This window comes from Gallinula chloropus (genome assembly GCF_964237585.1).
Source record: "Gallinula chloropus genome assembly, chromosome: 7".
Classification (NCBI taxonomy): domain Eukaryota; kingdom Metazoa; phylum Chordata; class Aves; order Gruiformes; family Rallidae; genus Gallinula; species Gallinula chloropus.
In genome coordinates, this window is record NC_140092.1 from 17,504,476 (window position 1) to 17,532,351 (window position 27,876).

General features: G+C 43.0%; 1 protein-coding gene across 3 annotated transcripts; it reads right to left on the minus strand.

Moving 5' to 3' along the window:
• Positions 1 to 476: 476 nt before the first annotated feature.
• On the minus strand, positions 477 to 25,637 carry USP46 (ubiquitin specific peptidase 46). 3 transcript variants are annotated; one of them, XM_084266808.1, is made up of 10 exons: positions 24,940 to 25,044; positions 24,262 to 24,383; positions 14,130 to 14,210; positions 13,130 to 13,343; positions 10,549 to 10,778; positions 7,050 to 7,126; positions 3,105 to 3,188; positions 2,616 to 2,813; positions 1,704 to 1,782; positions 477 to 730 (listed from the first exon to the last, which is right to left on the minus strand). In XM_084266808.1, exons 2-10 carry the CDS (start codon positions 24,340 to 24,342, stop codon positions 629 to 631), a joined length of 1,146 nt encoding a protein of 381 aa, XP_084122934.1. In that variant the 5' UTR covers positions 24,343 to 24,383; positions 24,940 to 25,044; the 3' UTR covers positions 477 to 628. The 3 variants fall into 3 exon arrangements, with proteins under 3 accessions (XP_084122934.1, XP_084122936.1, XP_084122935.1); XM_084266810.1 differs by lacking the exons at positions 24,262 to 24,383; positions 24,940 to 25,044 and adding an exon at positions 25,328 to 25,637 and having other exon boundaries at positions 13,130 to 13,307; XM_084266809.1 differs by lacking the exons at positions 24,262 to 24,383; positions 24,940 to 25,044 and adding an exon at positions 25,328 to 25,637.
• Positions 25,638 to 27,876: the final 2,239 nt, after the last annotated feature.

The window sequence follows — 27,876 nt, forward strand, 5'->3', positions numbered from 1 at the left end:
ATCCCTCTACGTGAATTTTAGGCCTGAGGTTATGCACTGAAAGCTTTTTAACAACCCAAAGCTTATATGATTTTGGAAGAATATCTCTTATTTTTTGCAGCGGTGAGTAACATGTAAAAAAATCCCCTATACAACCACTATTCCAATCATCATGAAACAGATTTTTTTTTCCCTACACTTAAAATGAGTAAGTATAGGCCAGGATGTATTTAAAGGAATGATCTGTAAATCAACACACCCCAAAGCTATTTAGAAAGTTTTAAACAATTCTGCCCTAAATGTAATGAACACTTCCATATAAAATACTACTCTAGCTGGATTGGGTTTAACAGTTGACATCCAAATCTTATTATCTGTAAATGTTAGTCCATATAAATTCCACTAAAATCTGACTGCAATTAACTCTTCAATCAGACTGAAAAACTACAAACAACCCCCTCTCCCCAAAACAAAGTTCCACATGGCAAGAATGGAGGTTACAGTCAATACCACATAGACCGTTTAATGGGAGACAGCGAATCGTTGTTCAACCATAGGAGATGTGGTCTGTGTATAAGCCAGTTAAGGGGGGGCCACCACCTTTCTTTGTGCGCAGCGCTGTCGTGTGCAATTGTCACAGTTTGCCAAGTCACTCTCTTGACTGATAGAATAAAATATAGCCAGACTCTGAATTTTTTGATATGTCAGAGGTGAGACCATAGAATTCTTCAATAGCTTGAGCATCTATTTTCTGCAAAATAAATAAATAAAAAAATAAATAACGTGCTGTTAGGTAAAGAAATACCAACCACAGATGAAATAATGGTATGAACACCAAAGAAAAAAATTCAGGTATTTTTTTCAGTGGCAATCAGCAAATTCTGTTTGCAGTCTAAGCAGTGAAAGGATGATGTTCAGGGTTTATAACACCTACTGGTCTCACTCATGGAGGTCAGTAAGAATGGTTGTCTCAGTGAACCTAACTGAATTAGGCTTTTTCCAATAACAGAATGCAGTAGTGGACACTGTTAAAACACGTAACTGTAACCATGTCACCCTCATCTTACTGAGATTTACAGAAACTGTCTTCAAGACATGCCTTCATCCCATGTCCCAGTGTTTACTTTCCTCCATTGGATTTACTCCTGGGAAATCAGAATCAAGCCCTCAGTTTTGCCAAGGTGCCACAACACCATCCATCTAAGGTTTGCTTAGGAATGAACTGCAGAACGCTTAGACAGAATCTGTAATGGCTGTGGGTCAGATCCTGCTCTAATTCACAGTCAGACAAACCCAGATCGAGTATAGAATCAAAATCCTACAGCAGTTTTAGCTTTACCCAGTCCAGTTTTGTCAATGATATTGCTAAGAATTGAAATGTTCCTGGATATTTTAGCTACGTTTTAATGAATTAAACTGATTTTATTAGATATAGAAAACGTCACAAATTAAACCCTTGAAGCCTGATGTTAAAAACATTTGATGTTGCTCTGAAATAAAACAACCCCCTCTGACACTGACAGAGCAAGAACTACAAGATCAATAATTCTGTTTGCAAAACAAACTGCAACTCTCTTGCTTCCTAACAGAGCTGAGCTAAATGTCACATTACGATCAAACTGTGGCTTTGTAGACCAGACCCACACCTGGACCAGAACTTTAACCCCAAACAGAGAAGATAACATGAACACAAAAGCTGTGCTCATAGCCTTTGGCATACTGACCTCTACAATGTCGTCATCAAACAAGAGCCAAAATCCATGACTTTTCACAATAGTAATATAATGCCCTCGATTCGGTCCACTAGAAAGCAAAACAAAAACACAACCCCCAAAATATTAGAAGGTACTATTGAACCCATATTGGTAAGTCACATTTCCGTATACAAGCAGACCAAATGATACCTAAATGTTAAGAAGAACATAGTAAACCTACCCCTTGTGTACAGTAGACGTTCACCCCTTTCACCTTTTTACTCACTTGGCACAAAGACCTCATCAGCTGCAAGCTGGCCGTGTTGTTTCCATCTCTGCCACAGCCTTTTCCAAATTAACCTATAGAACACTTAACAGTTGGCTGGTGGCAGGCACCAACTACTGCAAATACTTTAAAAACTTTATGAACTAAATTTAAGGGGGAAAATCGTTTGGTATCAACTGTGAATATTCAGTCAAATACAGTCTTTGAGAAGAGAGAGAACAAGTTGCATTCCTAGAGCCCCAAGGATCTTTCTGTTTCATTTGCTGATACCCTGTATGTGAGAAGCTTTATTAAAACCAGCATTTTCATTGCCTTGACAGGCAGCCAAGGTGATCTGCTGTAGGGCCCACGTGCTAGCAGTGTTTGGCCCTCACAGAGACCGGGCTCCTAAGCTCCCTATGTGGGCTGATGAGGAAGGAGAAAATTTGAGCCAATCTTATGACTTTTGGTGGCCTGAGATGTTATTTTTTAAACAAGGATGGATTTTCTATGAGGGACGGTGGCTAAGAGGTTCAGGCTCAGACATAGGCAAGTTGGTGCAGCAGCAGCAGCAGGGTTTACATCCTCCCTCACATTCTCCCCACATCTTGCCTGGCAAGCCTGTGCCCTTGGCAAATGTCTGGCAATAACTCGAGATACACATGAAAGTATCTTACCTTCCACAGTGAACAACAACAGCTACCAAGTCGTACATCCGATCCAAGTTGACAGCGTCGCCAGATGTGTTGAAGAGACGTAACTCCAGAGGAAATACTACGCGGTAAGACAGCTTAGTGTACCTGTGCAACTGCTCCATGTACTTGAATCTCTTGAGGTGTAAGGCAAGAATCATTGGCAGTTTTTTCACTCTCATCCTGTGAAACCATTAGAGTGAGCGTGATAAAGACCTGACCAGTTCAAAGCCGTTCTGTCTTTCCTTAATGAGTGAATGTTTGCAGTATAAAAGCACTTTGTAAGCAGCAGTTAGTCACTTAGCAGTAGCTTCTAGACCAAAACACACGTAATAGCTTTGAATCTGTGTGCAGGTTCTCTGGCCCACACAGAATACTGGTGGGGTTTAAGGCTTCTTGTTATCTAAACACAATAAATGTCAAGGAGAAGGTTTGTCAAAGAACAGGAGGGGGAATAGCATGCTCTTTGCTTACCTTTTCTGTGCCTCTTGTTTACTGCAGCAAGTTTCACAGTAGTATTTCTGTTCACTACATAATGTCTCTGTATTACTGAAGTCTCTGTGAATAAACACAATTATTCATTCTTTAATGATTTTACCACTTTTGCCCTACTTGGGCTGATAAACTGGACTTCTAAAAGGACACATAGGGTGAAATCCTCTCTCCACTGAGTCCATGTTTTCCTCAAACATCTAAAGCAACTGTACTGGGGTTTGCCAAGGTTTCTGGCTGCTAGGAGCCCTGTACCTGTAGCTGAGGCCCCACCATACACTACAGGTGGAGGGTCAGGTATCTCAAAACGGGACTGCTTAGGCTGAAGTGTAGTCACTCAGTCCATCCAGTCCCTTTAAAAATTATTTGCAGAATAGAACAGCTTCAAGTTCCTTTCTGTCATCCTCAAATAGCTCACATTTTATGGCGTTCTTCTGTAAGCTAAGTTTGAATCCTCTTACTCAGAAGAAATAAATTGAAGTCAGTTTTCTGCATCCTCTAACCTCTTGAACCGTCACCCAGAAGTTATTTGATTATACCTTCTTGTTGTCTAAAAAAGGAAAGTGTCAGCTAGCATAGAAGATTTTGTAAATCCTGATCAAGTAAATACACTTGGAAATCTCTGAGGATTGAGCTTTCAAAGCGAGAAGTAGAGGAAGGCTGGTTCAACAGTGTGTCTCAGTTCACAGAAAAGATTTTTCAGAAGGCACAGTGCTGAGAGCAGAATTTTAGGTACCTAAAAGAACCTAACTCCAAAAAAATGACAGTAATTTTTTGTCACCTCTAGTGTTACCCTGCAGCCAAGAGGTGCTTCGAGAACTGTAAATGCAGACATAAGCACCCATCTCCCACTTTAAGCACACAGGCTCTCTCATGACTTTGGGCCTTAAAGGGATATATCTGGAGCAGAGAACTATCTTGCTGATTGCATCTACATTGTGCCCAGTGACTTCTCCACTCCAGACAGATTCAGACTCAGCAAACTCCCCTGTACCCTTGCAGTTCACAGGCACAGAGGCTGAAACCTCACTGTCTGCAAGCTCAACCTGCCCTCACAGGCAGCGGCACCAGAATCACCTTACAAAGGCAAAGGGAGGATCCTCGATGGTTATTTCATCCTGGCATCATCACCACTGGGGAGATGGGAGAACTGCAGACTCTACCCATTGCTAGGGCACAGATATTAGAAATTGTTTACCTAGCTCCATAAAGGGGAGGACTTCCATTTTCAAGCTTTCAGTTTTTAAGGTTGACAGAGCATGACAGAAGCACTTCATATGACTGGATAATATTCACACTGAGAATGCTTTTACTATGTTTTTTTTTCCCCTTTACATGATCTTAAACAGTTTGATCAGAAAGTGCTGACATTTAGGACAAAGTACACCTCAATAAAGCTAAGTTGCAACAAATCTTTGCTCATAAATATAATTTTTTATCTAAAAGAAAATGAAAGCCTTATCACTGGAAAAGATTTGCCTCAGTGGTAAACATTGATCTCAAATATCTATTTCTAATTTCTATTTAAAGACAAAATTAACTGAATTGAGTCAATTCACCTAAAAAAACCACCGTAACATCCTAGGGAATCATAAGTGAAGAAATGAAACTTTTGGAAAAGATGGGTTGTATGTGTGGGATGAACAAGACTGAGTAGAATGTGGCCATGTAAGTTTTAGGTCTGGTGTTATGGAATGAGCCTGATGTTTATTTTCAAAGCCTACAGTCTCCATTTTAAAAAAAACAAACCAAAACAAAAAAAAAACCCAAACAAACTGCTTTTGCGGAATTTATTTAAACTGGAATTTATTAGTTTTCTTCCCATCTCAAAGTGAAGCAATGGAAATAAAATTTTTCTAACATAAGGAAACACATACAGATGCTAGAAATTTGATTTTTTTTTCTATGACAAGCTTCCTAGGAAAATTAAACTCAAAGGTTTTAAGAATACCTTTTAAAATGTATTCATTACTCTGAAACCAGTAACATCTAACATTTAAAATGATAAGCTGACTACTATGGGAATTACATCTGTGAAAGCCAGAGAAATATACAAATGCTTGATAAACTGAGGGACATTCCCTTCCACATCCCTTGGCATTTGTTCTGTAGTTCCTTTGTCTTCTACCTGCCAGGCTGTGGCTGTTAGCCTGTTCGCTTGGAACAGGTGAGGCACAGTCCTGGAATTCAGAGGCACTACTAATTCACCTATTCTTCACACATTAATTCCTTTCTCTGTACCAGGAACAAAACTAGTGGCATGTCTATAAGTATTAACCCTTTCCTTGGGGGAAGGGGAGCATGTGGGCGAGAATTAGATGCTCTTCTGGCCCTTTACAACTGCAAACTCAGTAGCTGATTTCATCAATGGAGAATTCTCTGCATGGCACTTCTAACAGATGTTACATACAACATGCAGTTGCCCCCACCCACAAGGTACAGTCACTGGGTGTTCAGGAGTAGAAATGCCATTGGGACTTTTACTGAAGCAGCCAGTGCCTTTGAACAAAACAGACTTTCCAAACACAGCATTTCCAGGAAACTTAAAAACTAAGACATTAAATAAGAAATTGGAGTTGAAGGACAGAGGGTAACTTATGTACAAGTGGCAGTTTCTAACAAGTTCACCAGACTAAAATGTAAGAAAAAGCCAGTGCTTGGTCTCCAATAACTGTGTATCATTGAATCAAGTAACAACACAGCTGAGGAAGGACTTCAGAAGATGCACACTTCAGCCTCCTTGCACCTCAGTGTGATTTCAAACTGACTTTGAACACCACAGGGAAAGGTAAGTAATGCTGACAAAACCAAGTTCAAAGCACTGGCTACTGTGAACAACTTAAAATGTGCAAACAGAAGCCTGTAGTACCAGTACTAAGAGATAATAGGACATAAAAGGAAAATAATGCACTCCTTCCCAAAGCCACTCTCAGCTTGCTCACCTTAAACTGAGCCTGCTTATTAGACATCTAGCACTTTAAAATGCAACAGAAGTTACTTAGTACAGTTGTGGTATGCACAGAGAAATCACTGTGCTCTGACTCAGGAAATGGTTAGTACCTCACAGGCTTTCTCTCTCTGTAACTGGGGTGAGATGCCAGGAAACCTTCCCTGGGCATTCCAGAAAAACTGTTAATTGCAATTTCTAACTTGGTAGCAAATTTGGAACCTGAAAAAGTAATCTGACTTATTGGTGGTCCTTACCTTAGAGCTGCCTTAAATAGAGGTATTGGTTTATTGTACCAATGCCAAAACTCTGGATATTTTAAATCTCTCAGACTCGTCTTCTGTGCGAGGCTGAAAATCATTCTGATCTCTGATGTATTTGTTTAATAGTTAAGAGTATACCAGGAGGAGAACTGAAATGTAGAATAAAAGACTTCTGCCCAGAATTTTAGGATGAGACACAGAATAAGAAACTTATGGCAGAAAAGCAGACCCTTTGAAATCTTTTGCTCTCTGGGGACTCTAACACTCAATCTGTGAAGCACACACTTAACTTTTAATATGCATGTAAGTCCTAATCAACAAAGCACTTGAGTAGGAGCTTAAAGATAAGCACACTTAAATCCCTCTGAAGCCAATTATTATTCTGCAGCAATTCTTCCAGATGACAAGGCAATCAATTATTTTCCCCAAGAGATTTTTTTTTCTCTATCAAACACATATATTGAAAGAGAAAGGGAGTAAAACAAAGTACCCAAATGCATATTTTGTCTATACACATGAATACAGTCTATATACACGTCTATGTATTTTGTCTAATAGACATGGACGGGTATTAGAGGAAACATCTGGTTCACTGTCTTTTTCTTCTGCTTAGGAAAAGCTCAAAACCCAGTGCTCTTCCCTTTTCTGTACCAAGTAGATTTGGAAAATGTAGCAACGTCCCACAGAATTAACTGCCAAAGAGATGTATTCACTTACCTTAGACAATGTGTAATTGATGTGTTCTGCTCCACATCAACAGAAAGGTCAAGAAAATCTTCATCTTTGCTACTAACCTGTTGTAAAACATATACATGTAGAACAGAGACTTAGTAAAATGACATACATCTACTCTGCTGACCATATCTATGTGCAAATGCCAAAGATCAGGTAATTTCTACAGAAATAAATGACACAAAAAAGCTTTTTTTTTTTTTTTCTTATTCAGCATGACTGTATTTATTAGTAGCTCTACCAATCCAGGTTCCACATAATTTAACTTCTGTCTGTTCCACTTATCCAAGGCCACCAACCGTGGGTCAGAGGCTGCAGTCTACTGTTCATCAAAGGGGGAACATCATCCCCTGTGTCAGCTGTGACTGGTGCATTACATATGTTCCCTTGTTATGCAACACAGCCTAGTTTCTTATTTTTGCAGGAATTTAATTTAGCCTTTGTATAACACATGACACCATATAATCACTGTTTATGGCCTGCATAATGATTTCCACTATTAAGAATGCAACTGGAGATATTTACTAAATAAGCAGCTGTCAAGAAATGTCATATTTAACCATGTTATGCTTTCTCTCCAGTGGGCATTCAGAAGGCTGGCTGTACAGTTCTCATTTACACAGCTGCATCTCCCCACTGAATATTGTTCCCAGTCAATAATTTTGACTAAGAGACTAAAATAATAAAGGTAGAAATGGCAAAGTGATAATGTTTTGCAAAATCATTTTGAATATACTAATGGGGTTTTTTTTAGATGGAACAAGAGGAGAAAAATGTTAATAAACAGCTTTTATTTGAAAAAAAAAATAACCCCCCAAACATTTCTGGAATGACAGACCTTGATTTTTTGCTGTGAAAATTATTTTTCACTTAGAGCATTTAATCTTGAAGATGATGTAAAAAAACCCCAAACCCATCCACGTGGATAATGGTGGTAACACTTCAACTGAGTCAAAAAGACTGCAGAATACCTTACTGCATGTGAGTTTAGTGCCATTCATAAAAAGCAATTGTCTTTAAAGTGCCATGTGAACACTCCACATTTTGCCCCTATGACTGCATTTCCCTAGAGCAACTCAATGAGATGACAGGATAGTGACGTTCAAACCAAGAACTTCAGTGAGGGATTGAACCCATGGCTCTGACACAAGTCCCTCGTGCTCCGACTGCTGCAATCCTGTGGTTGTAAAAGCCATGTACTACTTTCAGCTCCTCTTTGTGTTGTGTCAGGGATCCTATAAACACGGTGAGTGCAGCCCATCTCAGTCCTGAATCCAGAGGAGCCTTTAGTAGGATGAATTTTGATGCTATCAGGGATGTACAGAGGCAGAATGTGCACTCCATTAAAATGAACGGCAGTCCTTCAAACAAATATCCTCCCTGAGACACAACTTGACCCACAGGACCAGGAAACCACAAAACTGGCAGCAATCAACTGCAGTATAATCATACAGCTAGAATCCAACAGACAGAGCAACAGAGCTTCAGAGAACACTGTGTCTCTACGGCTGGAACCAGAGTTGGGTCAGACATGCTGCTTATCAAGAAAGAGGTTAAATACTTGGGAAAGTCTTTGGCATGTATAGTGTTTCATCTGAATACCACAGAGAAGCCCAGGAATTTTGTTATTGATTTCAGCAGATCAAATATTTACTGAAAGGGGAAGATGAGCTAGCTGGAGCTAGAATAAACAGGCCAAAACTAAAGAGAGTTGGAAAACCACATTCAAACTGAGCTCTTTGTAAGTGCGAATACACTGCTGGAATTTCAATGATTCTTTGGGCACTACCTATGGGCATTTCAGCAGAGGAACACCTTTTAATCCATTTTTACTATTGCCCAAAAGTTTCAAGATCTGGTAACACAAGGAAAACAAACTGGAAAAGTATACTGAGTAGAATGCAGTATTTCTGCACTCAGGGGGAGCTCCAGGCAAGCCTTCCTGCATCAGCAACACCTAGCTTTGGTTTTCTGTAGAGCTTGGTCACTTTGAATTACAAACAGGATGCTGTGCAGTTACCCAGGGACACACCTGACTCCAGAACAGTTTGTCTGAGTAAACACTGGATATTAATTTAGAATTAGGCCACAACTGTTTAAAGACACTTGTCAGTTAAAAAATAATTCTACCCTTTCACTGATTTTAACTTGCTATTATTACTTGGGGTTTTATAATTGAAATAAAGTATTAATTTTCAGTGGCTCTCTCATGTTTCCACTTATACAGGCTTGCTCCAAACTTGGTCCAACACCTTTTTTCATGCTGACTATCACCGTATCGCTCCCTTCCACCCCCCCCGACCCAAAACCCTGGAGAAGTCGTGTTTTCTTGGGAGTACAGAGCTATTCTTTATGAATACAAATACCTGAGTATGTTCTTTACACATCTGGTAGGAGCTGGATACGGTTTATTTCACTCAACTTGGGCTGTCTAAAGTCAGCTATTTAACCTCAGCCTGCTGTCTGAAGGTACCTTCTCTGGGCAGCTTCTCTCTCCTTCACACAGATAATCTAGAACTGCATTTTCATTAGAGGAACTCCCAGGTCTGAGTTACAAACACATCATGTTTAGGGCAGATCAGTTTGCTGGGCCAGTTCACAGTTCACAGCATCGCTGCACCAACAACTGCAACAGCTCAATATCACCGTGAAGACAGGACAAGCTGTATGGAGCAGAAAGCTGCTAAGAACTTTCTGGTTCATGGAATGGCCTAGAGACAGATGAGAGATCTTCCTGAAGGAGCTCCTTTGCAATCTGCATCACCTACAGAAGGAGCTGAGAAAACTAGTTCATCCTCGACACCTACCTTTTGCTAAGCAAAGGTTAGGTGAGGTCAATTCCAACCTTATTTGAAAGTCAGTGTCAATGTTCTTCCCAAAACAAGTTCTGTCCTAGCTGTGTGTTATTTTGTCACATGGCAACCCTGCAGAGAGAAACTTCTCCCCCATTATTTCCTTTTCCCTGAAGTAGGAGCATGTGACTGAACACCATGGCGATCAATAGGAGACTTGCAACCAGGTTTCCTGACTGAAACTAATTTTTACTCATACTTAACTGTAAGAGACTTCAAACTGATGGCACCCTCTTGAAAATGTTAAGGAGATAAAAAAAACCATATGGTTTGTTAATAACAAACCCTATGTATTGAATTAACACAAATTCATCTTGGCTCTTCACTTGTTCATGGCATAACGGTGTGAATATTGTGTCTCAATCTTACAGTAATAGGGAAGGATATTGTTTAACTAGCAAGGATTTTATCTGTAGATACACATATTAGGACAGCAAAACCTGGCAGAGGTTAGCCAAGTAATGCTTAGAAAAATAAATTTTTAGAAAAGAATATACTCACTTCCAGAAGTAAAGTCTACAGGCATATCCACAATTCTCAGATGTCTGAAAAGATTCATATATTTATACATATAAAATGTATCTATCTATTAATGGGCAACAATAAAAAGTAAAATCTATTCCAATGCTTACGGTTTCACAGTTCAAACATCTAGTTTCGTTAGTCAGTGTTCCCTGAAAAATCTCATGCACCCAGGTGAGTTCTTGTTTATTGTTCTCTTCAGCTTCATTCATGTTGCCATTTTTCAGTTTTCCATTTTGCTTTTCCTGTTTCTTCTCCTCCTGCAAAATGTCTGCGATGGTGTTGAGCAGGTAATTTAAAAACTCATGTGCATCCTGCTGCATGTAGTTGTCAAAGAGATCTGTGAAGAAGAGAGTTGAGATTTCTAAAGCTGAGTATATCCCTTCCTTCAAGAAAACAAACTAAATTCGTTATTTCTTTCCAAATACATGTACTGTCCCCTGCTCAAAGTGCTTAGAATTATGCCAGAGAAGAGCAGTTTTGCAGTCATGCTGGCTTCAGTGAAGCTACTCTGGGGGAAGACTTCAGCTGTCTGGAAGGTTACGCTCCTCTTTGGAGCTGTTGTGTAAGCTCCCACTACAGCCAGTGAAGAAAGCAAGAAGGCGACTCGTCCCACATTGATTCCTTAGACTCAATGTCTACACTGAGGCCGCGCTGACTCCCACCCATATATACCAAGTCCTTCAGACACTCAGGAACATCACAGAGCTTGTATGGGACAACACAGGCCGGGGAAAGACACTGGATCCTGACACATACTAACAGAGTTACCTTTCCTCACAGCAGTCCATATGGTGCTGTGCTTTGCATGTGTGGCTAGGGCGCGGTTGGTATCACACCAACGTTCTGGGTATTTATAAATACAAGTATCTACATTTAGATATCAGGAAGGAATTCTTCACTCTGAGGGCAGTGAGGCCCTGGCACAGGGTGCCCAGAGATGCTATGGCTGCCCCCTCCCTGTCAGTGTTCAAGGCCAGGTTGGATGGGGCTTTGGGCAGCCTGGTCTAGTGGAGGGTGTCCCTGCCCATGGTGGGGACTGGAACTGGATGGTCTTTGAGGTTCCTTCAATACAAACCATTCCACGGTTCTGTTATTGACCAGCAGAGCTCACAGAGCACTGGGGGGTGGCCAAGAGGTTGGGAGGGGACATTGCTGGGACAGCTGATGGGTTCAGCCATAAAAGCTAAGAGAAAGGAGGAGAGTGGCACATTCGTTATTAGACACTTGTCTTCTGAAGCAACTCCTATACATACCAAGGCCCTGCTTCCCAGGGAGTGGTTGGAAAGTGCCTGTCATGGGAGGTAGAGAATAAATCATCTCCCTTGGTTTTGCTTTGCTTCTGCATGTGACCTTTGCTTTTTCATTCTTTTTTTTTTTTTTAAATAAGCAAACTCCTTTCATCTCAATGCACAAGTTTTTTTATCTTATTTTCTTCCCCTGTCCTACTGAAGAAGGGGGTGAGAGACAGGCTTGGTGGGCACCTGACAGCCAGCCAAGGTTAACCCATCGCAAACAGTAATAATAACACCATCTAACAAAGCTCATTTTTCACACAAGTCTGACAAGCAGAGACTTGTCCTCTTCAATAAGAAATGGTTGCAGGAGGAGGAGAGAGTATCTCAGCGGTGATTTAGTGCAGACTTCTCCAGCAAAGGCTTAATTTGCCCACCATGTTGAAGAAAAATAATCTGTGTTCCCTAGAAATGTGTATTTCTATCCCCCTGCTCCTGAAAAAAGCTCACATGGATTTCCTCAGAAAGTATCACACAGATTCCTTGGCTTTGCAGTGTCTAGCCTGGATACATAAGCAGATTAATATACACCGAGTCTGCCCCTAATTTAAAAAGGCTGAAAACATAAGATCCCCCCTAAAAGTGTGGGGGCATTTATCTCTAGGTGACTCAGAGCTAACTTTCAAATGCCTGCTCTGGAATGAAGTCTGCCCATTTATATGCTGTCACCGGGAAGCAATTTCTTCCAGGTGTTTGACTCGTACTTTGCCTCTTCATTCAAAGCTCCACTGTTTCTAAGCATACCACCCACACTGATAGGAATCTGGGCCAAAACGGAGCTGTGTGGCAGGCTTCCTTCTTTCAAAATGTTCCTCATATCCCTTAGACAGAACTATACAGGGTTAGGCATATGTTGTTGCCAGCCTCATGCTTGAAAAGGGCCTGATGCCTTGTCTGTGCCCACCGCTTCCCAGAACAAGAGGAGCAGTGGATGTGTAGCGGACTGACTGCCCCCACGTACCCAGTTACCTACCCCCAAAGTGTCTGGGACCAGCGGTGCCCACAGCACTCCTAGGTCACACAGTTTCCTTGCTGCCCCCAGTGTTTCTCTCTGCCACGCCTCACAAAGGAATAATAATTAAAAGATTACAGCAGAGTGTCAGCCCATGGCCAGCCCTCGCTCTCCGTACGGTGGGGTCTGTCCCACCATGCTGTGAAAATATCATTCGTTCATCCACCCCTGGGAACTGCTGAGACCTGGTGTCGTTATTTCAAGCACAGTATCATGTACTGTGCTTAGGTACTGAAATATCAGTACCTAAACCCCCAGGAGCGCTAAGAGCAACTCACAAATCTAACCTCAACATCTGCCTGGTGTGACCACGCTGCCCAACACTTATTTACGCTTTCCTGACCGATGTATGAATGTCTAAGAGGATTCCAGTTTCCCACTTACCGTTCTCTTTTCGTAACCTTGATATGAACTTCTTTGGTGGAATAACTCCAACTTTCTTCTTCTGAGTAGCAATACTGTGGAAAAGATCTGCCAGGCAAGTCAAGAGATTTTCCTTCTTTTTCTGTTGGGCCTTGTATGATAATACATTTTCCCGAAACGGCCGGCAAAAATACAAGGCCTGCAGCACGGAGTTACAGTAGCAGGTGTTCCCAAACTGCCATGGAAAATTGAAAACAGTCTTAAATCCCTGTTCATCACAACAAAACTAGTTGCTTCGTTCTGTGCCCCTGTCACATCCCAGCCAGTCTGCCATACAGCTCCTGTAGGAATGTATTTCCACCCCCCCACACCTGACACTTCGCAGAAAAAAACCTCGGGGGGTTCTAAATTAACTCAGATACAAAGTAAACATTTCCACTTACAAGAGATATATATGTATTGTAGTGGGTCTCGTTAGGCTCGTTTCCATATATTAATATACTCTTGCTGGGCTCTACCTTACTGCTTAGGAGCAGCATGACTAATGTTTTCAATGGAAAGAATTACTACATCTGGTTTATTTATATGGGAATAAACAAGTGACTAAACACCCTTCTCACTCATTCTCTCCTTAGTCAGATAAAAGCTCCTCCCAAGAGAGTCCCCCATGCAGACTGCTGTACCTAAGCTTGTACATACTTCCATCACTCCCTCCCCTTTCATAGCTAAAATAGACTTTTAACTTTATTGAAGTGTAAATCTAATCCCTGGAAACATTCATAGAACAGCAAACTGTTTTCTCTGGGGGTGTATGAAGCTATCTTCAAACATCTGATACAGTTTTGCAACCCACTTTGCCTAAAATTGGAATACAAGCAGCACTGGTTTGTTTTTTTTTAAAAAAAGAGAAAATTCTACCTTAGAATGTGATTGAGGGAGGGGGAGAAAAAAAGAGAAGAACCCAAAGTTCAAGTAACACCAAAGCTCTGTGTATGGTTCACCTACTTAAAATGGTACTTACATTGACCAATCCAAAGTAGTGTTCATTGATTGGAAACTGCTCTGGGCCAATGTCTTTTTCCAGAGCAGAGGCATTGGTGCCCTATAAAAACAGAATAAAGAGAGGAGAAATTATTTAGAATATTAAGATTCTGAAATGAAGTTATGGACAGCATCGAGCCAGGAACTCATGTTTTCCTTTCAGCCAAACTCAGTTGCATGAGCCAATAAAAATATTTGGAGTTCTCGGCAGTGGAGCTGGTCTGACCTGGACATGCTGGTAATGTCTGATCAGATGTCACAGCCACAGTGGTCCTCCCCACACCCACCTCCCCCTGCACATGAACAGCTGGATCCCATCACCCTCCTGCCTCGTAAAGATACTTGCTGATCTTAAGCAAAACCCTTAAACTTATCTTGGATAAACCAGTTCCTAGATGTAAGGCAGGTTGTCTAAGCATTACTGAAAGTCCTCTGAATCCCTTCTAATTCCTCAGCAGCCTTTAACAATACCTGGGCTCCAAACTGGTATCCAGTTCTAGTGACAACATTGCTAAAAGCAAGTGTGAAACATCTGCCACTTTGTCCTGACACCAAAGGGCGCTTAAGCTCGAGCACCGTTACATCTCTCAGTCGCTGCCTTGGTGGGGCAGGCTCTGTTCATCTGTACCTCCTCTCCAACAGCGAAGTGGCTTTTGCAATGAGTGGTCTGGGAGCCACAACCACTGATTTTGTATGCTACCTGTAGTTGTGCTGTATTAAAATGTCTGGTTTAAACAAGATTGGATTACCAAGCAAGCTAGATTGCTGCCAAAGCAAACGTCATCATTCCTATCCACTCTGTAAGTATATAGATCCCTGCAGGACCCCATAAAAGTTGTGTATTTGGACAAGTATCCCCTACACACATTTTATTCAAGACCTATCAGTTAGCCAATTTTTAATCTCCAGGATAATTGCTTTACTGACCTCATACATTTATTTCCTTACTGAGCATGCTCTGCAGTGTGAAGCATCAATACATTATACCTTAGAATTTCCATCACACAAGAACAGCACAGTTGGTTGACTTTCACAAAATCATGTAGAACGCCCGTGCAAACATGCCAACACATAAAATATCTGAAAAATTCTGAAATTCCCTGCATTTCTGAGGTATGTTTAATTTATCATTTGCTTGGAGACTTCATCAGCTACATTTTTTTAAGTTCCTGGTAATGCAATTCAGAAATGCGTGCCCTTCCCCATCTCCTCCCCAGAGCCTGGTTTGTGCTTCCTCACTGCAGCTCCCATCACCACTGCCTGCTACATTAGATCATCATTTCATGCCAGCTCAAAATAAGTTGATTTTAGTCAACAGAATCAGTGGTGTGAAACTCAGCACAGGTGCCCTACAAGAATTTGCAAGCCTTGAAAGTACACTAGGTCCTTCAAGTTGGCAGCTTCAAGAAAAGCTCCCAAGATCTTGTACTTCATATCCCCTTATCAGATCTGTTTCCAGTCTTTCCCTTTCTCTCACATACATACAACTTGTACCTCAGAACAAATGGACGTGATTCCCAGATGTTCTCTTTGGGACTGAAGTACTTTACCTGCACAGGGCTCCCTCCAAAGCTTAAGGGACACGTTATATGTCCTCACCAGGTTCTGATTAGCATCAGTGAGAAAAGGAATGATCTATACAAAGCAATTGTCAGCTACCTTTCCACAGACATGACCATGATAATTACAGAATCACAGAACAATTACAGTTGGAAAAGACCCCTAAGATCATCAAGTCCAACTATCAATCCAACACCACCATCATCCAAAGTGCCACATCTACCTGTTTTTTTTTTAAAATCTCCAGGGATGGTGACTCCATCATCTCTCTGGGCAGCCTGTTCCAATGCCTGACTACTCCTTTAGTAAAGAAATTTTTCCTCATACCCAATCTATACCTCCCCTGGCACAACTTGAGGATGTTTCCTCTCATCTGTTTCTTTGCTTGAAAAGTCAGCCTTGACAAAGATGCACAGATTCAGCAAAGCATCCAACTTCCTGAGAGGGAGAAAACCAATAGGCATTTGCTTATCTGACATTAACAGCGCAGCAAACAGCCCCTGTTACCATCAAAACCTTGTCTGACAATGAAAAACATGACCACAGAAGATTAATGCAGCTTCTGAAGAAAACCATTTTCACATTAATACTCTTTGTAAAGCATTCAGATCAAAGCAAAGGTTTCCTTCGATTACACTTCCAGCAATCACATTCCCCAAAATAAGAACGAAATGGGCATTCTTTCAGTTTTGCAGGAAGTATTTTTCACACTGAAAAAAATTCTGCCTCTAGAATTCATGGAAAATAATACCTCTACAGATCAACCTCCTATTCTTTCATAAACTACAGGTGAGCTTGTGCTGTCAGACAAGCAGCACACGTGTGCTCTGCTAACTAGCTGGTCCTACATTACTCATTTGCCTTTCCTCCAGGGCCAGGGTTTCTTTCTTTGGAAGACGCCAGATGGTTTGACAAATTCTTTCTAGCATTTAAATTGTCTTGTAAATATTGTGAGAAAAAGCAAGATTTGGGATTTACCAAACAAAATTATCACTGAAAACCAAACAAATACATATTGTGCATCAACTGATCTTCATATAAAAACTATAGATTGCTTGGAAATTTCCAAAGTACATGCTGTTGAAACAACATATGCTTAGTAGGAGCTCACCACAGAGCTATACCTCTCCAAAACTAGGCCTTGGTTGATACAAATATAAAATGGAGCACTGTGTGCCCATTTCTCAATAAAATAGAGAGGCTAAATTCAGTCTTTGGTAAGCTGGCATAACTCCCATGGATTTCATTAGGAGTTGTGCCTTCTTGTATCAAAAGCAATTTCAGTCTGGTCTATTTTAAGGTCTCCAGAAAGATACTGTTAAATTCAGAGAAAAAGAAGAGAAGGAAAACAGGCAAGAAGCACACAGACCTAGTGCATCAAAGCAGGATATATTTCTTACAAGGAGAAAAAAAATTATGTAGATAAACTAGTAAACTCAAACCATGCCACGTTGCATATATATTACATGGTTTTTAAATGAATTCTCCTCAAGAAGCAGTTGACATGATGGCAGAAGAAATTATTGGAAATTTTTCCAGCCAAAGTATACCAGAAACCATATATCCAAGCCAGGTTTAAACTGGAAAAAAAAAATGTTATTAGAGATGTGTTAAAGATGATTCAGAACTCAGTTTAATCCAACCATATCAAATACAGAAAACATGAGAGCCTACCGAGGTAGGCTACAGGAAAAATCAACCCTGACTATTTAACATGTTTTTAAACACGGTTGTGCTTGTTCCCACCCCCAGGTTTTGGTCACTTCTGTAGTGAAAACCTGCTCAAACATTTTGCAAATGCAAACCATTCTCTATGGGTTTAGAAATGGTTCTGTGCTTCAGCCAGGAGAAACATCCCACCGCAGCTGAATCTGCTGTTGTTCCCTAAAAACCAGCAAGAGTGGCAGTGCGGCCACCGAGCTTGAAATGAGGAGAGACCACCTAAGTCAATGAACTGGGATCTGGGACTATTAAATTAACCCATGTCGGGGTATAGAGACGATAAAGGAGACCGGCTCCTTCTTAAAAGTTAATACACGAACGAAGGAAATGCCATGAAGTGACTGTGACAGCCAGACCTTATGAGAATGAGAACTAGGTCAACCTGGAAACTCCTACTCCGTATTCAGTCTCTCTGAAGTCTTACCACTTAATTCAACCATCAGCATTTGCCACTTAATCCGACAACCAGCATTCAGCCCTTACAAAATGGCAAGGACATACAGCTGGAGACACAGCCAAGCATGGGGCAGTTCAGGCTAAGCCAAGTTTTCCACCACAGCATCACTCCAAAGCCAATCCTGGCTGTATGACCTGTATTTTTACTATTTTCCCCTCTTGTTGCTTTGTTTGGGGCCTTCCAAAGAGTACTCCTGCCAGTTTTCCTTTCAGCTGAAATTTCTGATAATGTTGCTGAGAGTTCGGTTTGTGCTTCGCATCACATGAAACACATTAAGTACAAAACCCCTCCTGTCCCTTTGCACTTCAGTCTGTTAACAAAGTGACAGTGCAGAGGAAGAAAAACCACATCAGATGACATCATTAAATCACATGCAGCAAAATAACCTAAATGCAGTTATCCAGTGGAGGATGGGAAATGGCATAGAGCTAATAAGGTCCTGCAAACATAAGACGGCAAATCAAACCAGAGTCGCTAGTGTGGTAGAGCTATAAAGGAACAGCACCAACCTTCTAGAAATACACATGTGCTTAATTTAAAGTACAATAGTGCAGTAAAGAAATGAGGGCATTTCATAGGTCACCTGTGGAATCATAGAATCATGGAATGGTATGGGTTGGAAGGGACCCCAAGGATCATAGAGTTCTGACCCCCCTGCCACAGGGACACCAACCTCCAGGCCTGGATCTACACAAGGTTGCCCAGGGTCCCATCCAACCTGGCCTTGAACACCTCCAGGGATGGGGCATCCACCACCTCTCTGGGCAGCCCATTCCAGCACCTCACCACTCTCTGTCTGTAAAAAACTTGCCCTAATATCCAATGTAAACCTTCCTTCCTTTAGCTTTAATCCATTCCCCCTTGTCCTGCCATTGTCTACCCTTTTTAAAAGTTCATTCCCCTCCTGTTTGTATGTTCCCTTCAGGCACTGGAAGGCTGCAATGAGGTGCCCCTGCAGCCTTCTCTTCTCCAGGCTGAACAAGCCCAGCTCCCCCAGCCTCTCCTCACAGGGGAAAACCTTTAAACTAGATATTGCCAGATAAACAGAAACACAATATGAATAACCACCGAACAATGTAATGCAAAATAAGAACTAACAATATCTCATTCATAAGAAAAATCTAAAAAAACCTCCAAACCACACAATTTGAATTGTGAAAACAGAAATTTAACAAATATATAAAGAACAAGAGATTAATGACAGAAGATGGCTGGTCTGTGACAAAGGGCTTCAGATCATACACAGCTGTGAACTAGATTTTTTTTTCTTAGTATTGAAGGAAAGTGAGAGCAACGTGCTAGAAATAGAATTGTTTCCTGAAGGAAGAAACTGAAGATTTAAAGACAAACTAAGAATGACGTCTGGGCTGGTAGAAGAGAAATTAGAATAAAAATAGAAATGGCTTCAGGATTTTGGAAGGTGCAGCATATGAGAAGGAAGGGAGAAAGAAGATTAAGAAAATGTGGAAGGCCTCCTGGCCAGCAAATGGCAATGATGGATGACTGAAAAGAGAGGAAGGAACTGTAAATAAAATCCAAACTTAGCTCCCAGAAGCAACACAAAGAAAATGAGTATAAAAGAGCAAGCAGCATCACATCACACAGTATATATGCAACTGCTTTCAACAGCGACATTACCTGTCTTTATTGTTGGACTTGACTATCCTTTGGGACAACCTCAACTTTTGGAGAGGTATGGTGAATAATCGGAACAGCCTTCTTCCAAACTCAGAGGTATTCAGTGTCAAACCTGAAGTATTTGTGTCATTTTTAAAGTGTAAGTCCCACAAAATGGTTGAATTTAACCAGATTAGCTTTTTCTGCTTCTTTCTGCAAAGAACTGTTGTGCTGTATTTTGGGGTTTTCTTGCCACAAGATAAAAGAGGAAAGAAAGGATGCTATGAAAAACTTAAGGGATTCTAGTAAACAACAAAAAGATACTGATTGAAAATGCACTGTGTACTCATATTTTTGGAAGGAAAGGTGATTTAAGAGAATGTATCTAAATAAATTATTTTGGGACATTTTTTCCAAGGAGTTTTCTGATCATTGAGGTGAATTACAAGAGCTTGAATTGAGATGTCTAGCTTGATTTTGCTGGATGCACTGAACTATGTCTAATCACCGACCTAAATATTACATACATGTTGTGGTTTAGCCCCAGCCAGCAACTAAGCATCACACAGCTGCTTGCTCACTCCTCCCCCTGCCCTGGGTGGGGTGGGGAGGAGAATTGGAACAAAAAGGTGAAGCTCATGCGCTAGGACAAGGACAGTTTACTGGGATGGCAAAGGAAGAGGAGAATAACAACACCACTTAGAACACACAAAGTTGGTGATACTCAATGCAATTTGCTCACTGCCCAGAACCTGATGCCCAGCTCATCACGTGGCAGCGATCCCTCCTCCCTCGCTAGCTCTCCCTGTTATATACAGAGCATGATGTCATATGGTATGGAATATCCCTTTGGCTAGCTTGGGTCAGCTATCCTGTCTGTGTCCCCTCCCAGCTCCTTGTGCAAATTAAGTCTAACCCGGCTGAAATCTAGGACAATATACCATAAATAACTCCAGCTCTTTACTGTGTTGTTACCAAGAAACAGATAAAAATCGAGATCTGAAATCCTGAACCACTTGAAATCTTGGACGTGTTTAAGGCACTCACTTGGGTTTCCTCAAAGCACAAAACAACCAAGTGAGGTTCTAGTGAAGTGTTATGAGCTCAGTATCTAAATCGATAAGATTTTACTTTTTACTAAATATCAACCTTTAAAATTTCCATGATTAGAAAACCTCTACCAAACTGCAACTCAGTATTGTCTCATGAGTTTGTCTCCATTCCCAGCTTAATTGTTGTTGGATTAGCAGCACTCAGGCTTCTGCTGGAACAAGTAGCAAAAACATTTTTTTTTGGCCAGTTTCCTCCTTCAGAACACATAACCTCAAGATGGCCTCACAACTGAAAAAGAGACTGAGGTTTGCTTACAGGCTATAATTTCTTCTGTAACATTTCTGTCTGGGCCACCCACACAGTATATGTGGTGCCTCAGAGTGCTCTAAAGGCAAGGCACATTCTAGACTTCATCGCAGCTGCATCAGCTGGAGTGCTCCTTGCTAACCTGGAGACAGAAGACTATCTTCATTAAATCTCAACCTAATATGAGTTATGAGGACCGCAGTTATGTCACAGGACAGGTTTAAAATTCAAAAATGATTACTGACAGCCCATTTTTGACAATGTTTTTCTTCTATAGTAATGCTAAAACCTGTTTAAATTCAGCTGAGACAAGGGCAAGATCCTGCACATGAAGAAAAGAATCACCTGAACCTGTACAGAATGAGAAACAACTGACTAAGGTAGTAGTGCTTAAAAAGTCTATAGACCATCATGTTATGTAATATGAACAAGCATCAGCTACACAGGGCTATTTCAAAGAAAGACGACAACAAACACTAACAACATAATGAAATTCTTATAGACAGCAGTCCACAAAGTTCTTGAAGTAACTTTCTCATTCAACTTGTGAGACTTCAGACAGAACCTTATGTCCAGGTTTGGGTGCTAGATTTCAAGGAAGATGAAGATAACTGAAAAGAATCCAAAAGAAGGCTGTCAAAACAAAGAACTCAACTCTAGAGAAAAGTGACCTGTAGAAAAGGGTGGAACAGGGTTGTGTTGCATAAGACAGAAGAGGCTGAGGCAGGGCACGCCAATATTTTCAAGTGTATAGTTTGTTACAGAAGGGAACCAGTCTGTGCTTGATCTCAAGGGTGGACAGGATGAGAAGTATTTGATCAAATTAAATAACCACAATACCCAGTAATGGCTGGCTGGAGACTGTCAGCAGAGCAGCTTTCTCTGCAAAGGCTGAGCATACCTAACTCCGTATAGTGGAGCCCTGACAGTGGAGATGGAAGCCTGTTTCTTCCCCAGAAGCTCTGACAGACAGCACTGTTAAGACTAAACGTAATGCACATATGTATATATAACACACATAATGTATATAAGTGTACCTACCAAACAGCCAGCCAAGGACAGATTCTTGAGGCTAAAGGAAGATCAGCAGAAGAGACTGCCAGCTGCATCTCTGACTAGCCACAATTTAGAGCCCAGCAAATTAGCTCTTCAAGCCCACCAGAACCTCACCACCTGCGTGACACTCACCCACTTCACACAGTTGATCAGGGTCCAGCAGCTGCTTTGAATCCCATCTCTTCCACAACTCACACTCACTCAGCTGTGCTGAGCTGCAATTAAGAGGTTCCTTTGTGAAGGTATTTAATACAACCACTGATTTGCTCTTAATTCAGCAACCTGAAGCCAAAGACTGTATGTATCTGAAAGAAACACACTGGAAACCACACACTGCATTCAGGAATCGATCTGTTGTGCTTGTTGTCTAAACAAGTGGTAAGTGCATGACACCCACTTTAGCCATACAAAGGGTATCCATGCAAGTCAAACCTCAGCCATTAGTCCAGGCTACACTGTAAATGAAATATTAGGATGTTTCTCACTTTGCATATCCTTATATCTCTACCATCTCCAGGATAGCAAAATTAGAACCTGAGATACTCATCCTCAGGCAGTCAATTAAATAGCAAACATACATCCTAAAATGTTTACTAGCCAGGTTCCCTTGAGCTAAATTAATTCAGTTAAATTTCATCTATCTTCCCCTTCAGGACATGAAAGTGCTTGAACAAACAAACACAAAAAACTTTGTCAAGAAAGGACTACCACTGAAACATCATCTTTTTTGCATTCCAGAGAACAAGTTATTTCAGGACCAATTTCTCTCCCCTGCCCCTACCCTACTCCCCAGGAAAATCAAACAAGCATCCTCCACTGTTTTACAAAAGAAAAAAACCCCACCTCTCTGTGAAGTGGAATTGGAATGGAAAAAGATACTGAAGAACAGAACTTTTCCTTTAATTACTGCATTCAATCAGTTCTAAAAAGTTGGAAACATACTATTATGCAGCATCATATACCAAAATTTATTGTATTGCCTAAGAATTCTGCAGGTATTCCTTAGTCCACAAATTCTAAGTAGTTCAGTTCTTCAAGCACTATTTTATAGATCAGCAACAAGGGCTGAGAATTAACATCTTTGCCTGGCAGATTTCTACAGATGCCCTAAATCAAACTAGCACTGCAAATATTTAGGTTCTGTACAGGTAGAAAGTTTCCTTCTGTATCTCTAACCTTCCAAAGTCCTGTTCTTACACAGGGTTGTCATAGCTCCTCCTACAGAACCACTGAGTTCAACTCCACCAGTCCACCTAAGAGGACACATTTTTGGAGGAGCCGTAATGGAGTTTTGCTGATACTTCCAAGAATCAGTGTTTCTCTTACAGTCCCAAATTCCTGGAGCAATCTGAAAATCTCACCTTTTTTTCTTAAAAGACCTTCTAGTCCCGGTGGGTTATCCAGAAAAGACTAAATGTGACCAGCAACGTGTCTAAAATCTAAGCATACAGAGCCCAAGGAATATGTAGCTTTAAAACATCATTATCATTAACACAGATTCACCTTCTGTCACAGTAATGGTACCATGAGCTAGAACTGCTTTGAACTATGAATCCTTGTATGCTGTTTTTGCCCGAGGCTCTAATTCTTCCCTTCAATCTCCCTATTTCTCCTACTTTTGCAGGATATACTGACAGTGACATCGGAGCAGCACGCCACTAGAACAACCTCATCAGTTCTGCTGTGAATCTGTTTGGTCTTTGGGAGAAGCGTCCTGTATATGTGTGGGTCCACCTGAAGTGAGAAAGAAATGGAGTTCTGGTACTTTATACCAATGTTCAAGTCTTACAACCACCTAAGAGCCTCCAGCTCCCTGTCACGCGGTGCTCTCTCATGCAGTCTGCAGGGCATCACACCCACCGTTCCTCAGCAATGAACACTGGAGCCAGCCTCAGAAGGAAGGGAAGCACGCCTGGGTTGGCTTCTCAGTTCTGTACACTTTCCTAGCAGTATCCATGGCCCACAGGCCCACAGGAGTGGAAATTATTAAGGATGATGAAAAGTTTAGAAAACCACTTACTGCTGTTGAAGAAAAGCGAGCACACAGGTTATTTTACCGCAAGTCTGGACTTTATGTAAAGGCTTTTTCACCCCAAATCCAACCTTCCCCCTTCTGCATTCCAGAGCAGGTGGTTCAAAGAAAGGATGACTGAAGCTTAGGTCAGAACTACGCGTGGGATGCCCTGGGCATCTCCTTGGAAATAAAAAGAGCATGCCCACTGAAGTGGGCAGTGCGGGCAGGCGGAAGGCAAGCTGGCTTGCGATCCGCAAGCCCTCCCCCAGGACCACTGCGGCTGCCCTGGCCGGAGCCAGGCCTCTGGGGCTGTGCCTCTTGCCTTACCCCGGAGGTAGGCTCCATTCTCCAGGGCAGATGAATGGTTTGTGTGCCATCACCAGCACAAGGCGTGCTGGGGCACCACATGGAGGGAGGCTGGCAACTGCGTGTGGCTGCTCTTGAGGAACCTGGAAATAAGGGTGGGAAATACAGATAAACCAACAAAACGTGCAGAATTAGACTTCTCTGTCTTAATAAACCTTTAGTAAAGTTTGAGCTCTCCCTTCCCTTCCAGGGAGTCTGAAAAATCAAAGCCCAATCAAGATGCCCTGAGTTTGTTAGGATTAAAATTAGATCCAAGCACGATGTCCTTTCAACTGTTTCTGGGGGGAAAAGTGGCAAAGCCTGAACACAACAAACAAAAATATTAATGTTTCCTTATTCCTTGCTAATTGCCTGGTCTGATTTTGAGAAAGCTAAGTGATTCAAGGGTACTTAAAGAACAGCAGTCCCCTCCGAGTGGCATGCAGCACAAGCGAAACCCTGATGCTAGCTCTAAAGTCAAGCTACCTAGCACTGGGACCAAAAGCGCATCATCAGGCATCTGAACATCCCCACATTCCATGTAACCTGGGGAGCTCCTGGCCTCAAGTGACCACCGGCTACCGGCCCGAGAGCGCTAAATGGGGTCACCGACCGAACGTGGGTTCGGAGCCCAACTTTGGGATCCTCTCGCTGAATTACCAGGGCGGGAGGAAGGGCAGGAGGAGGAAGGGCGGGCTGCGGCTCCTTCTGCAACTGCGTAGCGGCCGGGGCCAGCCCCGTTCCAGAGGGCCCCGCACCGGTTCAGCATCTCCGTCTCGCTCCGGCCCACTCCAAGGCTGCTCCGGGAGAACTCCTCGGGACGCCGCCACTCTCCGGCAGCCAGCTCCATCCCACGCACGTCCCGGCGCTGCCTGCCCGGCTCCCCCACCGCCGGGAGCAAGGATGCGGTCGCTCCCTGCGCCGGGCGCCCCTGGGGGGAGCCCCCCCCCCCCCAGCCGCCCCTCCGCCGGGCCCGGCCGGGCCTGCCCCCGGAGGGGCTGCCGTGCCGTGCCGCCCCCCGCCGGCGCGCCGGCCCGCGAGCACTCACCATATTACAGATGGAGGCGATGTTTCTGACAGTCATTAGTCTAAAGGTTGCAGCGATCCCACACCGCCATCTTTATAAGGTGAAAACAGCCCCGCTCATGGTGGGAAGAGCGCAGGAAGGGAGAGGGGGCGGCGGCGACGGCGGCTTCTGCTCCGGGGCTGGGATAAAAGCAAGAGGAGGGGATTGCACAGGCACCCTTTGCTCCCGCGGAGCAGCGGGAAGAACGGACCTTCCCGCCCTCCCGCCGAGTGACCGGGGGCTTTAGCAGTGCGGGAAGAGCGGCCGCATCCCCGCTCCTTCCGCCTCTGACTCCCGCGCGGTCCGCAGGGCCCCGGGCTCCCGCTGGAGCGCTCAGCCGCGCCTCTGCGCCAGCCGGCACCGCGCTAATCTCTCCCTTCCTCCTCCTCCTCCTCTCCTGGCGGCTGCCCTTGCCGCTCGCCGCTCCATTGCAGCGCCGCGCCCGCTGATCCGCTCTGACAGCGCCGGGGAAGGGAAGGTCAGAGGCAGTGACCGGCACGGGGGCAGCCCCGGCGGGCCCGGCCGGGGCGGCTGCCGCCGCAGCCAATGCGCTGCGGGGAGGAGGGGGCGCGGGGGGACGGGGGCTGCCCCTGCCGCCTCCTCCCGGGTTGCGGCCCGTCCGGCAGCACGCAGCGGCGCGGGCCGGGCGCTCCAGCGGGACCGGAGGTGTCTTAATCACCGGGCCGCCAGAAGTCAGGTTTCGGTGCGGAGGGAATAGCACCGGCGGGCCGGAGTGTGAAGGGCAGGAGGCAGAGTCCAGGCAGGGAGACGTGGATGTGTGGCAGTGACGGCAGCCCTGTGCTGGGGGACACGCTCCCTCCGCCTAATTTGAGGTGCAAGGGGCACAGGCACTTGCACACTCCAGAGCAGTGGGCAGGGATGGGAGTTGCTGCCCGCAGTAGGTGCTTTGCATTGCAGGCAACGCTTGTCTTGTCTTCACAAACGCTGTTTCGGGACCATGCCCACACCACCCACCTCAGTGCCAGAGTGCTCATCCACCCATCTGCAACACGAGGCACTGACAGCACTGTCAATGCAATACCTTGGGGTCTCCCGACACGATGTCGAGGCCCATGCTGTTTGTTCTCCAAGGTAGAGCGGGATGTTACATCTACAGGTGATGGTAGGCACAAGGTCGTGAAATAGCCAAGGTGAGGCCATGCAGCCCATCTCAGAGCAGCAAGAACCAAGTTCAGCAAGGGCAATTCCTCTTCTCAGAGCTTCCCATTTCCTTCATAGATGTTGCTGTTTTCAACAGGAGCTTAAGGCCCATTTACTGCTCCCCTGCTATGCTGAGGGAACCATTCGTAAAAGAGGGAACTGCCAACATTTCTATAGGTACCTCTGCTCCCAACAGCACCTGGAAGCACGGCACGCTTGTGCTTGGCTACACTTTTTACTTCATGATGCTAGAATATAATGATTTCAGTCTACAGAGCCTGACCCCACAGCCTTTATTTACAGGAAACATCCTGAAGTCAGTGATTTTTTTATTTCAAGAGAAGGTCTATGATTAGTAATAAAAATCTGGCATCAGAAGTAGCATCTAAAGCTAAATTCCTACCCTGAGAAGACTGTTAGGTAAGTGGCCTCAGTTCAGCTCACCATGGACAAGTGCCCACTTTATAAAAATGGTATCAAATTTGGCATTTGTTGGCATCCTGTTGACAGCTTCAGCACAGACATACACTTGTTCTCAGCATAAAGTTATGCAGCAAATGAATGGGTTTGAAAGATGGTTAAAAATTCAAATTAAACAAACTGAGGTAACTAATGAGGCCATTTACCTCACATATACTTAACTGTCAAGGACATTATTCCCACAGTACAGCCCCCAGGGAAATCCCCAGAGTAGGAAAACAAAAAGCGGCATTTTCATACTTCTGCTTTCTGACCAGTGACCATTCCTTGACTTCAGGGTACAGTTACAGGTGGGTTCTGTTTGTTAAACTTTTTCATTTATAACTCAAAATTCAATTGCTATTAGTTAAGCACTTGTTCAAGGAAATGACTCGTGTTGAAAATAAGCCTATTTGGAAATACACACATACATACACCACCGCTCTGTGAAGAATCCTGTATCGTCATCCTTCATGCTCAGGAAAATACTTTAAGGGTGGACACGTTTCATGCCTTATTATTCATAACAAAACTAGGAAGTAATATACAACTGTTTACCTGCCAGTTTAACAATAGTTTAGCACTGGCTTTTTTGCTCTTCAGCCACATATCAAACTGGGGAAGGAGGAAAGAAGCTGTCACACTTGAAATGGGCTGGTGAGTGGTTTGGTTTTTTTCTGGTGTTGCCATTTTCAGGACTCAGCTTTCTGAGGATAAAAAAAAAAAGTGCTAAGTAAAGCACAAATGCTAGTTACAAACATTATAGGTACTGTATAAATAAAGAACAGTGAACAATTGTTTCCACTCTAAAGCACTGCCCTATCTCTTCATAACAAACAACTAACCCTGTGTTTCTTCAGAGTGCTAGACAAAGAGAAGGAAAACAAAGGGCTATTTATAACCTAAGAGTG

Coding starts and splice junctions, on each gene's coding strand:
- USP46 (XM_084266808.1), bottom strand. CDS start 24,342: ATGTGGTGCCCCAGCACGCCTTGTGCTGGTGATGGCACACAAACCATT. Junction 3,189..7,049: donor TCAATTACACATTGTCTAAG/GTAAGTGAATAC, acceptor GTTTATTCACAG/AGACTTCAGTAATACAGAGA. Junction 2,814..3,104: donor AAACAAGAGGCACAGAAAAG/GTAAGCAAAGAG, acceptor ATGGTTTCACAG/GATGAGAGTGAAAAAACTGC.